Source organism: Hirundo rustica, chromosome 3 (genome assembly GCF_015227805.2).
Source record: "Hirundo rustica isolate bHirRus1 chromosome 3, bHirRus1.pri.v3, whole genome shotgun sequence".
Classification (NCBI taxonomy): Eukaryota; Metazoa; Chordata; class Aves; order Passeriformes; family Hirundinidae; genus Hirundo; species Hirundo rustica.
In genome coordinates, this window is record NC_053452.1 from 62834259 (window position 1) to 62845678 (window position 11420).

Sequence of the window (11420 nt, forward strand, 5' to 3'; positions counted from 1 at the left end):
CCTAAAAAATCCTTGCCTTTTTCCTCCTAATGGCAAAGAACCAACATGGGAATTCGAATAACTTCATTAGGTCTTCTACTACATATCTAATTTAAAAAAAAATAAAATTAAAAAAAAAAATTAGAACTACATGCTCTGATACTTCATCATTAAACAGAGATATGACACAGGATTAAACCATTGCTATAGCCTCCATGTTTATATTAATTGCAGGTGTTCATGGGTATTTAGACAATACTGCTGTAAGTTTTAATTTTAAAAATCCAGTAGGGAATACTGCATGGAGAAGAGACCCTAGGTAGATACATGAAGGAGAACAGAAGAGCTGCCAGATAGGAATACAATTAACCTTATGGTGAACTTTTGAGAAGATACTAGAAAAACACAATAGCATTTTACGTTTCTAAAAGCTTAAGCCCACTTCAGTGTCCCCATTAATTTTCAGTAAGTATTTATCTGAAGTTTAGGAGAGAAATCGGAATACATGCCAAGCTACCCAGGTCTTAGCACCTGCCTGCTCCAGCTGTTACAAAACATTCACAATGTACTATTAAAGTCCCTCTCCTGTTAAAAAGAGGCATCTTCTTAACCATGAATACAGTTCAAAACCACTGTACAAAATATTTTAGAAGTACACTGGTAGTTGGTTTCAATCTTTTTTTGCCTTCCTTCCCCAACAGAAGCTGATCATCAATCAATTTACTAGATGAGAATGAGAATATTCCACTAAGCTCAGAGTGGATCTTGCTCCTAGACAAATCAAAAAAGTAAAAGCTAAAGTGGATGTCAACACAAGTTCCAAAAGGAGCTATAGCATTCAAACAATTGTACAATGAGGAAGGTATATGATTATACAAGACTCTAAGAAAATATTTCAGGGAAAATAGAGAGAAAATATTTCTAAGGAAAATTTAGTGTTGCAATAAAATTGTTAAATCAAAGACAGTAATTACAAGTAAAAATATATATACCTACTCAGATCTTCCTTACTCCTGAGAACCTACTTCAGATTATTAAGTCCACATATCCTCTGCACATGTGTTCTTAGCCTTCTTTGTGGATTCCAAGGGAGTAGTAGAAGAAAATGCAGAATAAAGAACCTAGTCAACCCTCTCAAGAAGCCAAATGCACTAAGCTCTGTGAGTCAAGTAAAGCAGGAGAATAATCATCCCCTCCTTTCTGCATACTGGAACAGGATGATTTTTCAAAGGCTATATAGCATTCTAAAATGTACATGAAATTTTAAGTACTGGCATTGCTACAGTTTCTTTAGACTACAAAAAATACTTCTAAAATGCAATTTTTTTGCTGAATTTCTAGAATATACTCGGTAAGGTGTCAAACAAAATTAGACTACTCAATACATAGCACTTTTGAAGATTCTTTATTTTAAGAATTGCTCACTGTGCATATCAAGGATCAGCTACCATATATTCCACGAAACTGCATCATCAGGTCATACTATAGAATTCATCTATAACTTTATTAATCTATTGATGTTCAAAGTGTTCAGTAAATTATTACAAATATCAGAATAGGAACAGAATATGAACTTGATTTAAGAAGACATTTTTATATAATGTACATTTCCAGACTTCTGACAAGTTAGCATGACACTCAAACAAGGGAAGGAAATAGCTTGGTACTCAAGCCAACTTGTCTCTATTATTTTTACAAGATCTAACTTTGAAAACATCAGCTGTGCCAGATCTTTCCTTTTCCATAACCTGTGCATCTGTCCACACCAACTGAATTACAGACCACCAAGTTGTCTCCTATAACACATCAAACAGGTCAGCTTAACAGTTCAGACCATGATTTAAAATAACAACTATGTATTCTTTCCCCAAAACACAGAAGTTTTAACCTACTTTTCAAAGTAATTTTAAAATTATCGAGACATTTATAAATAAACAGAAGACAAGGTATTTAATACACTTGTTTCTGCAGTGATTGTTTTGAAAGCCATAATTTTGTTTAGCTAGTAAATCTGCTCTGAACTGCGCAATCTATACTGGATTCAGTGAAACCTGTGTTGTTCGTTGTTTTTTTTTTTAACTACTGCTCCCCTTAAGAAGTTTCACACTTTTAATAATAAATGCCACATTGTACCCAAAGGTACAAGCACTCCTCCATCATTATGAAACAAGGTACATCAAAAGTCTTAAGTGACAAGTGACACACACTTTAAAATTACACATGAAGTGTATGAAAATATACATTCTAAGATTTTTTTATTTTTTTTAAAGAAACAGCAGGATAGTCAGTCAGGAGATAGAAGTCAACAAAACTACATAGTTCCACAAGTGCGAAAGCTGGCTCACAGTATGAGTCAAGTTAGTCACAAAACATTGAAAAATATGTTTTAAAATTCCAATGGTCTGTTTTCTAGCCTCTGCTTTTCTTTAGAATAACCTGCAAAGAAAAAAAAAAAAAAAAGTATATTTATCAATACAATTCAGGCAGCAGACTCAAAACACTAGGCTACTGAGACCAAAGGTTCACCTAGCCAATCTGTTTCCAAGAGCTGTTCTGCCAAGGGTAATGCTCTAGGGAAAATACTACAAATAAAGCAAAAGGATACAGAAAGACTTCAAATTTGAGGGGGTTTTTAAGCAAGAACATTCATAAGCAAGAATTCTATAAAATAAAAGGCTTATTTTGAAAATTAATGCTGAGAGATAGTGATCTCAAGCTATCAGTAGATTTCTTTAAGTTCTTACCCTGTTGGGCCTAAACAAAAAGAAAAAATAAGGCTTGCAATAATACAGCTAATATGCTCGATTTTTGTCTGCAATGCCTTATTTCTTTCTATATCAAGAGCACACATACCTTTGGAAGGACATTTTTTGGTTTGGAGTTTAAATTGAAAAATGAAGTTCAAAGCCCAAGTGGGACTATTTAAGTGTTAAAATTATTAAAATACAGGCAGTTTTTTTCCTTTCTTCTCACCTTAAAAAAATAAATGGAGCACAAAAATGTTCAAAAAGTGCTAAGATTGCAGTTTAAAATAAACCATATATGTGTAAAACTCCAACTGCAACATTCACTTGGCTACCCTAAATATCCTGTATATGTTTCTGTTACTATAGTAATAGAAAAGTATCAAACTAAACCTTTCAGCAGATAAAAAAAAAAAAAAATAGTGAAGATAAACAGAAGCCACAGGACCAAAATATCAGGTAACATCGAGTTTTGTCCTCCCAATTTAACCACCTCAGCAGAAGGTGGTTAAAGAGATAAAATAAAGAGACTGAATTCTTTCATAACACCAAGGTAAAGCAGACATATCCTAGGGAGTCAAATGAGCTACAGAATACAAAAGGATTTCTCGGGAGACAAAGTTGCAAAACACCTTCCCCTTTCCCTTCTTTTGCATGTACTCAAAACTCATCATGCTCTGCAATGCAGCAAATTTCTTCTTCAGATATTCATACAGCAATTTTTGTTAAGCTGAGCTACCCATATAACAATCCACAATCCAATTCTCTCTTAGTTCTTTCCTTGCCAAATACATCACACAAAGTATGCTTGTTCAAGAAGTATCCACCCACAAGTGCCAGAACCCACTATGATCTAATTTCAGACTAAGCAGGTAAGAACTGAAGATATAAGAAAGGTATTTGAACCCCTCTGAACTATTTCTCACTTGTTCCATAAAGCTTCACTTATATCACTGAAGTTAAGACAGCATGCCTCCTTGATGCAGTATCAGCGGGAATAAGGATCCTCCAACTTTGGACTGCCTTTCAGGCCATGAAGGCTTGCTGGTAATCATTTTGTAGATTTACCCATTGAAATTATGACTTTAAACAGGGAATAATCAAGAAAATTATATATTTAATAGGGCAAGAAGAGTTAATTTGTTTCTTGGTAACAGTAAATTATGCCAATGATGGCCAAAGAATAAGTGTCTATAGGTTTTGAATTATAAATCAAATATCAGCCTTAACATGAGAGCTTTTGCAAATGCTGTCATAATACATTTTACATTATACAAAAATAAAAAATATTAAAAGTGTGTTAATACCTTTGCTGCAGATATGGTGTGCTCAGGTTTAATTATTTTACTTTTGTTCGCAAAAGCATTTGTCCTGGCTTCTTCTGCTAGCCGATGGAGAAACAGTAAGAAGCTCAAATGAACCTTTAAAAAAGAGAGAAAAAAAAAATTCAAGCTGTTTAAACACAGTTCGATTTTTTAAAGATTTATTGTTTGCAACAGAAAATTTGCATATTAGACTGCTTCCAAATTCCTGAAAGGTGTTCTCAGAAAAAAAACTTATCACTCAGTTCAAGCCTCAATAAATTTCCAAGACCTTCCCTGCATGCAAGACTCTTGTAAACAGAGTTTAAATTTAGTATACTTAAATCATAAAAGGACTTCAGAAATTATCACGCAAACCACAGCTGATCTAAGAGGAATCAATCTGATTTTTAGTAGCAGTTTTTAATAATAAAATGTAAACACAACTTTCAGAGAACTAGTCTTTTTGCTTACTAGTAAATACAGTCAATTTTCAGTGACTAAAATGGCCAGCCTTTTACAAACAGCAAATTCATCTCTGCCTTATCGCCAAATGGACTACAGACAAGTTCAAGGACTTCTGCCCCTTTTCAGTGTAAAGGGACATTGACATTAATTTCTCCAGAACTTGGAATTCTCCAGCGTCAGGAGGTTCCATCCATTTTTTCCCAGCTCATCACTTAGCTTTTTTACGTTAAAAGAACTGGTCAGGCAGTATCCTGTTCTGTAAGGAATGCTGTTCTGCTAATACAGAGGCAGGAAAAAATTGCAGCAGGCAAGGAAGGAACTGCTCCAGCTTGGACTAAAACTGCCAGCCAATAGCACATTTGTGTAGTAATTAGTCAGTGACCTGTAACAAAAACCTCCAGCATTATACTGACATCATGTGAACTTTTTAATAATCCATCCTGAAAAACTGATAATTGCACCTTTTGTAAGTTATACTTTCAAACAACATTACCTCTGCTACGTAATGTCTACAAATATATTTTTTCAATGAAGAGATCAGAAAAATATTACTGAAATATATGAAAATTTCATTTGATTAATAAGGTGATGTATTTATTCTGCCATAGCTTATCTGTAAAGTCTGGAAAAATGTAATGTGGAAAGTTACAAATTAAGAGTTTACAGGAAATATTTTCGCAGTGGGTTTCAGTACAAAGAATTTGTTCTGAGACATGCTCCTGTCATAAGAACTCTGTTCATATGACAAGCAGTCTAGGTGTTTCTTTTAAATATCCTGAACTAAATAAAGCCAGAGTGCAATACATAAATTTACATAATATTTGACATCATTTGGAAGCATCTACTACACAAAAAGCAGATGTTCCTGCAGATTTATTTCACAAAATATAAAAACCGCTTTAGAACCAGTCTTCAGTTATTCACACAGAAATTATCTCCAACAGAATCAAGCAGTGGCACTAAAACAATGTTCAACATTAGAACTCTCATTATTAAACTTATCAACATGGAGATTCGATTTCTGGGAACAACCTGGAGGAGAAGTGAGATGCGGAACAAAAGCTTCCATGCTTGCAAGTTCTTCTTCTGAGATACCTAAAGGAATCAGTGTTAATTTTAAAATTGCCTTTAAAAACTGCATCTTCTCTCAGAATCGCTGTATCTTTATTTTCCTATTTTCAATGTGATCTGTTGGATATGGAGAAGCTTCCCCTGTACTCCAGTAGATTTAAACAGTCACATAACTACATTTCACAACAGAGCACTAAGGTTAATAAATATTCCAGGTCATTCAAGGCGATTGAGACAGGCTAGTGAAAGGCAGAATGACTGAATACCAGTTATTGACAAGTAACTAAGCAATACCATATTGATTTAAAGACATTGCTTTACTATATATTAAATTACTGCCCTTCTGCATAAAATTTAAAAACAGTTTTGAACTAGCTACTCATGAAAATCACCTTACAAAACAGAATGGTTATTTTCCAGAAAATAAAGGCTGCAAAATTTAGGAACATGTGTAAAAAAAAAATCACAGCACACAGTTTGCACAGCAACTTCCACACACCTGTTCAACAGAACTGAGGAATAGCAGGGAAAACCACTGTAATTTTGTTTTACTGCTGAAACTTCAAAACAATTCTTTGGACTGACATTTCACCTTCAATGCACACTTATCAATCATTCTATGGTGAAAACAAATTAAAGAGACCATTCAGTGCAATTCTTTAAGCTTTTTCTGCAATGGAAACACAAACGTACCCTTCAAGCATAAAAGAAGCAGCTGAGATCCTGCTTTTCTTCTGTAATTGCAGGCTAGAACAAAGCTTGCCTATTTTCTTCTCTGACCATTGGGGAAATATCTGAACTTCAGTACTAAAATCTTTCTCTCTTATTTTTGAAGAGCCTTGAAAAAACCTGAAACAATATTTGCATCTCTTCACCCAAAGATATTATCATACCCCTTAAAAAAACAAACAAAACCAAAACCAAACAGCTTCCTGAGAAAGGCGGACGAAATTTGATAGCCAAACTGCGCAAAGAGATAGATGTTAACAGTTACGAAACAGGTTCTGACAAGCTTCTGATTTCAAGAAAAGCCTTGATCAAAAGTGAAGAAACCTCTTCCAAGTACTTAACAAAATTATCTGAATTCTTATGCCTTTCAAATTTGTTAGTTACAATCATGTAAGAAGACATTGGTTTATCAAGTAAAAATAATCACTGAAGGTCAGGGAAAAAAGAAAGCAACCTGATTTTCTCCTGAGGCAGGCAGACCACTTTACTGGAATGGGCACATACTGCAGTAGATTCCGACATAAAGCAGGGATCAGTCTGGAAGACAGCCTAGAAACTGAACTAGCACTTTTCTCATACTTCCCTTCAGAACACATAAGCTCTCTGCTCAAAACGTATGTGGCTCCATCTTGTTGAGACAGCTACTATATAAATTTCTGGCATATGCAATTTAATCACTCTTACAGTGTTTGAAGAGAATAACACAGGCACTAGAAAATATACTCTCAGAATTTGTTACTTGTCTTACTACACAATGAACTCACCAATCCTTTCTTTTTTTTCTTCCCCTAAAAAAAGCAAAAATCTCAGCTGTATTGATTATTTAGCTATGGAAATAAAGAGCTAAAGAGCTATTAGACACATGCCTAGTTGAAGAAGATCATGGAGAAGTGTTTAAAGGTAAAATAAAAAAGTCAAGCAATGTAACATAAAAAGCTGTGTAATTTGACATCACCAGAAAATATAATCTAAGTTTCCATCCCATTATTAAAATCTATTCTGATCTCGTCCATTGCACTGCAATGAACATTTACATAGCTATATTTTAAACTGGATCTGAGTGCTGTTTATAAATTTCAGCGAATTCAATTCACTGACTGTCTTTGCAACTCAGAGAACTTTAGGACCGGGAGATGGGAACCAAAGGCCAAGATTTGGAGGGATGTCCCACTTACCCCTTTTCAGAGAGCCACACTACTTTGAAGCCAAATTTTCATTACCCTGGAAACATAGACCAACCATTACCAAGGATTAAAAAAAGAAAGTGTGATTGTGTGCATTTGATTAGTTGACTTGTGCATTGTACTGAGTAAGCTTTGAGTAAATCTGAGCACGAGCAGAAAGGGACCAGGTCCTTAGTCTGTAAAAAAAACCCCAAAGGCGGCAAAAACATTAGGAAGAGATCATATTTTTATTAGTTCCACTCCCTTAGAAAAATATTTAATGCTTACATTCAAATCTAAGTAATCTCATGCAATTGCCATATTCATTCATTTTAATCTCATATTACTTATTTTAATTTTATATGTTTACATTTAGCTTCATATATCCAGATACCGACCCTCAAGATGCTTCAAGACAAAATTTTTACACACATACGAGACGCGAAGTCAGGGACCATGCTCATACACAGCATGTGTTAATGCTTTAATGCTATGAAGGCCACATGCATTTGTAAACAAGAGGACATCACAGACCAGCAAGCCCACTAAGTTATTTCAAAGAGTATATTTTCTGTGCCTTTTTTTCTTTTTTTTTTCTTTTTTTTTTTAAATACAGCAACTACCACAAGTTATCTTAAGGTCAGGTTTCCTTGCTGTGGTCAAATAATTTCTTGGTGAGACAAACCCTACCTGTGCTGCAAACCCCTCAGAGCGGGTCAGAAGCGATTTAGCTTTGCTGGCCTGTTTTTGCAAACTTAGCTCTTTAATTCCCTACCTTTTCAGCAGGCGTTTTTAAACCATGATCAGAACCCCAACATCTTACTGGATTACTAACAAGACTTGTCATCCCACAGTTTAGGGCAGAGACTACTTAGACGGCCTTCTGAAAACATATGAGCTCTCAAGATGCCATAGCAGCTTAGCAACTCATTGATCAGAGCTCAGCTGGCTACCTGTACAGACGAACTGCTCTACACACACACCTGCATCGCAGCCACATAATCCAAATTGCTACTTCTCGGTGTGTCTACACCAAACTCTTCGAACATCAGTGTGTACACGGAGTGACACAAAAGCCACGCATCAGCCCGCCCCTGAATCCCCAAGATCCCTGTCAAAGGCCTACAATACAGCAGGCACCAGCATCACGGAGAGCGGCAAGCGGAGAGCGGCAATTTTCTCAGACAGACCAATCGTCTGTCCCCCCCCAGCTTTGCCTCCCCGCTGCCTGTGGCTCCCTGCAGAAGCACCAGCAGTAACCTGACATCCCGTCACACGCAGAGTGCTCCCGGGCGCACATGCCAGGACACTGCGGGAGTAAGCGTCCCTGTTGAGGGCCGGCCGCCCGGGGCCACCAGCGCAGCTGCGGCTGCCGCCATGGCCAAAACCAGGAGCGCTCCCGGGACTGCTCGGGGCAGCCGCAGCCTCGCCTCTCCCCCGCCCTTCTCCTTCCTCACCAGCAGGTCGGCGTTCGCCGCCAGGCGTAACTGCGGTTTGTGCTTCTTTATTATTTTCCGCAAAGTGCTGCGGGGCGCCGTGCTCTTCATCCTCCTCCTCCTCCTCCTGCTGCTTTCCCTCCTCTCCTTCCTCTTCCTCCTCCCGCCGCGCGCGCCGCCCTCGCTCCCGGCGCCGTTCGAATCCGCCGCCCTCGCGCAGCCGCGCGCGCCCGCCGTGACGCAACTTCCCAACGGCTGCGCGCGGCACCGCCCCCGCGCCCCGCCCCGCCCCGCCCCGCCCCGCCCCTCGCGCCGCTCCCGGCCCCGGCGCTTCCCCGGGAGCTGCGGCCGCGCGTCCCGAGCAGTCCAGGGGCTGCGGGGAAAGCGTCCCACCGGTCCCGCCGAGCCCGGCACCGCCGCCCGGGTGGCGCATGAGCGGGGAAAGGCGCTCCCCGAGCAGGTGCTCGAGGGACGGCCGGGTCCCGGTGGGCACGGCCACCTCCGTTCCCCTCGCGAGCCCCTCCGTGTCGGTCCGCTACCCTTGCGAGCGGACCGAGAGCTGGCTTTAGGCCTGGCTGTAGCGAGTTACCCAGACCTCCGCCCAGGCCTTCTTAGTGACGAGGACGGGAAGCGGAGCGGGCGGTTCCCGAGTGCCGTTCCCGAGCCCTCGAGCGGCCGCAGCCGCGGGAGGGAATTTCCCGAAGCGCAGGGAACGTGGCACGGGTCAGAGGCACCGGCACGGCGCTGCCTCAGCAAGCAGCGGGCGGTGGATTTTAAGTTGGCGATCGTCGCCCAGGTGTGCTGCTGTTTCCTTGCCGCAGAAGCCGAGGGAGTTGTACAGCACCCTTGTGCCCCCCTTTGATTGTGTGACCCTGCTGGGAGATGGGGCAGGACTGCAGGACCGGGAGCGTAATTGGCACCATAATCTTACACTGAAAGGAGCCTAGAGTGATAGTTGCCTTCTGCATGTAAATTTGCACAAAATCCTTCTTTAGTACACGTATAGCATTGACTTATTTGTACACAGAAACCCACAGTGGTGCTGAAATCGGCCAGCACTTTACGTGTCATTCTTCTTCCAGCATCTCTCCCTGCAGTCCTGCTGTAGCAGACGGATGCTGCTGACTGAAATACGGGTTTCCCCGCAGAGGGGCCCCTGTAGCTTGGCATTCTCAGTGTATTTGGACGGTGTGTACTTAGTTGGAGAAGGGGTCAGGATTTCATACTGAGGTATGGGGTTTTTCAGCATATTTATTAGGTTTTTTTGTTTTCTTTGGCATATGGGACGCTTGCAAATTTAAATGTTGATAAGATAAATATATCGTCTTAATATGTTCAAAATACCAGCACACAGATATGAATCAGTTTTATTGAAGTATGTTCTTAAGCCTGTATGACTTAGTATATTAGTTAATTTTACAATATGCACAAGATGTAGTCCACGTTAGAAGTATGATACCTGACAGCAGGAGAGAATTTAAGATTTGCCAGTTCTTCATACTCCGTCAAATATTTGAAAATGATGCTTTGTTCTTTCAGTTTTGACTGTCACTTGCCATTAATCGTCAACAGCAATGTTGGTCTTAAAGTCAGGGTCTTAGCAGTTTTTCTGTGAAAGAATAAGCACACTAACACGCAGAACTTTTTTGTACAGTTTGATAATAGTCGGCTAATGGCTCAGCGGCGCTGCCGCAAGTAAACATTTTGGGTTTTTTTCAGTTAACTGAACGGCTCTGACTCAGGAGCTACATAGGGTCATATACTGTAATGCTCATAATATACACACAGAAAGTTGCGTCGGGATCAGCAGTAACTCGGCATGTCAACAGATTTGAATCTACAGCTGGGATAGATCAGTAGTTCCACTGGACCTTATATGAGCTGAGAACTGGGCCTCAGTATCTCACGCTGTTGGTGAGAAACTGGTATGGGCAAGCATTTTACAAACTGTAAGAATTGCAAAGGTGCCTCTACTGTAGGTCTAAAGCTATTAAAATACGCCACACAAATTTGAAACTGTGCAGTGACCTGCATAAAACAACAGATTCTGAGACTCAAGACTAGTAACTGTATCTTTTAGTTGTATGCTTGCTATGTAGACAATGACTGAATAATGAAATCTATTAAAAGTAATACTGTTAGCGTTTTATTGGTTCTGGTAGTTTTATATTTCTAGTGGATTTGGAGGTTTTTTGGTGTTTTTTTAGCCACAGAAAATAGCAATTTAAAGTGCTGGCTCAAACCTACATATTTACCAGATTTCCTTACTTCTTAGGTTTTGAAAAAATTACAGCAATAGTTACTTCAAGCAATTGATAACAGACGTCAAATGTTCATGTAATAAGTGTATGTAAATTACAAGTTATTATTTAGTGAACAAACACAAAATTCAGTGTTTCAGATTTCTCCTTGAATTTATATTGTAGTCTATTTATCAGTAAATATTTCTGTAAATATTATTTTAGTAACTTAATTTTAATACACAAATATTGTAGAAAAAAGAAAAAATGTACTTCTGTACATTATGCA

General features: G+C 39.0%; 1 protein-coding gene across 1 annotated transcript; it reads right to left on the reverse strand.

The window, feature by feature from the left end:
• Positions 1-1464: 1464 nt before the first annotated feature.
• CENPW (centromere protein W) lies at positions 1465-9103 on the reverse strand. The gene is made up of 3 exons (XM_040059379.1): positions 8913-9103; positions 4031-4144; positions 1465-2415 (listed from the first exon to the last, which is right to left on the reverse strand). Exons 1-3 carry the CDS (start codon positions 9000-9002, stop codon positions 2389-2391), a joined length of 231 nt encoding a protein of 76 aa, XP_039915313.1. The 5' UTR covers positions 9003-9103; the 3' UTR covers positions 1465-2388.
• Between the last annotated feature and the right edge of the window lie 2317 nt (positions 9104-11420).

Coding starts and splice junctions, on each gene's coding strand:
- CENPW (XM_040059379.1), bottom strand. CDS start 9,002: ATGAAGAGCACGGCGCCCCGCAGCACTTTGCGGAAAATAATAAAGAAG. Junction 4,145..8,912: donor CGGCGAACGCCGACCTGCTG/GTGAGGAAGGAG, acceptor TCTTTTTTAAAG/GTTCATTTGAGCTTCTTACT. Junction 2,416..4,030: donor ACACCATATCTGCAGCAAAG/GTATTAACACAC, acceptor TTTTCTTTGCAG/GTTATTCTAAAGAAAAGCAG.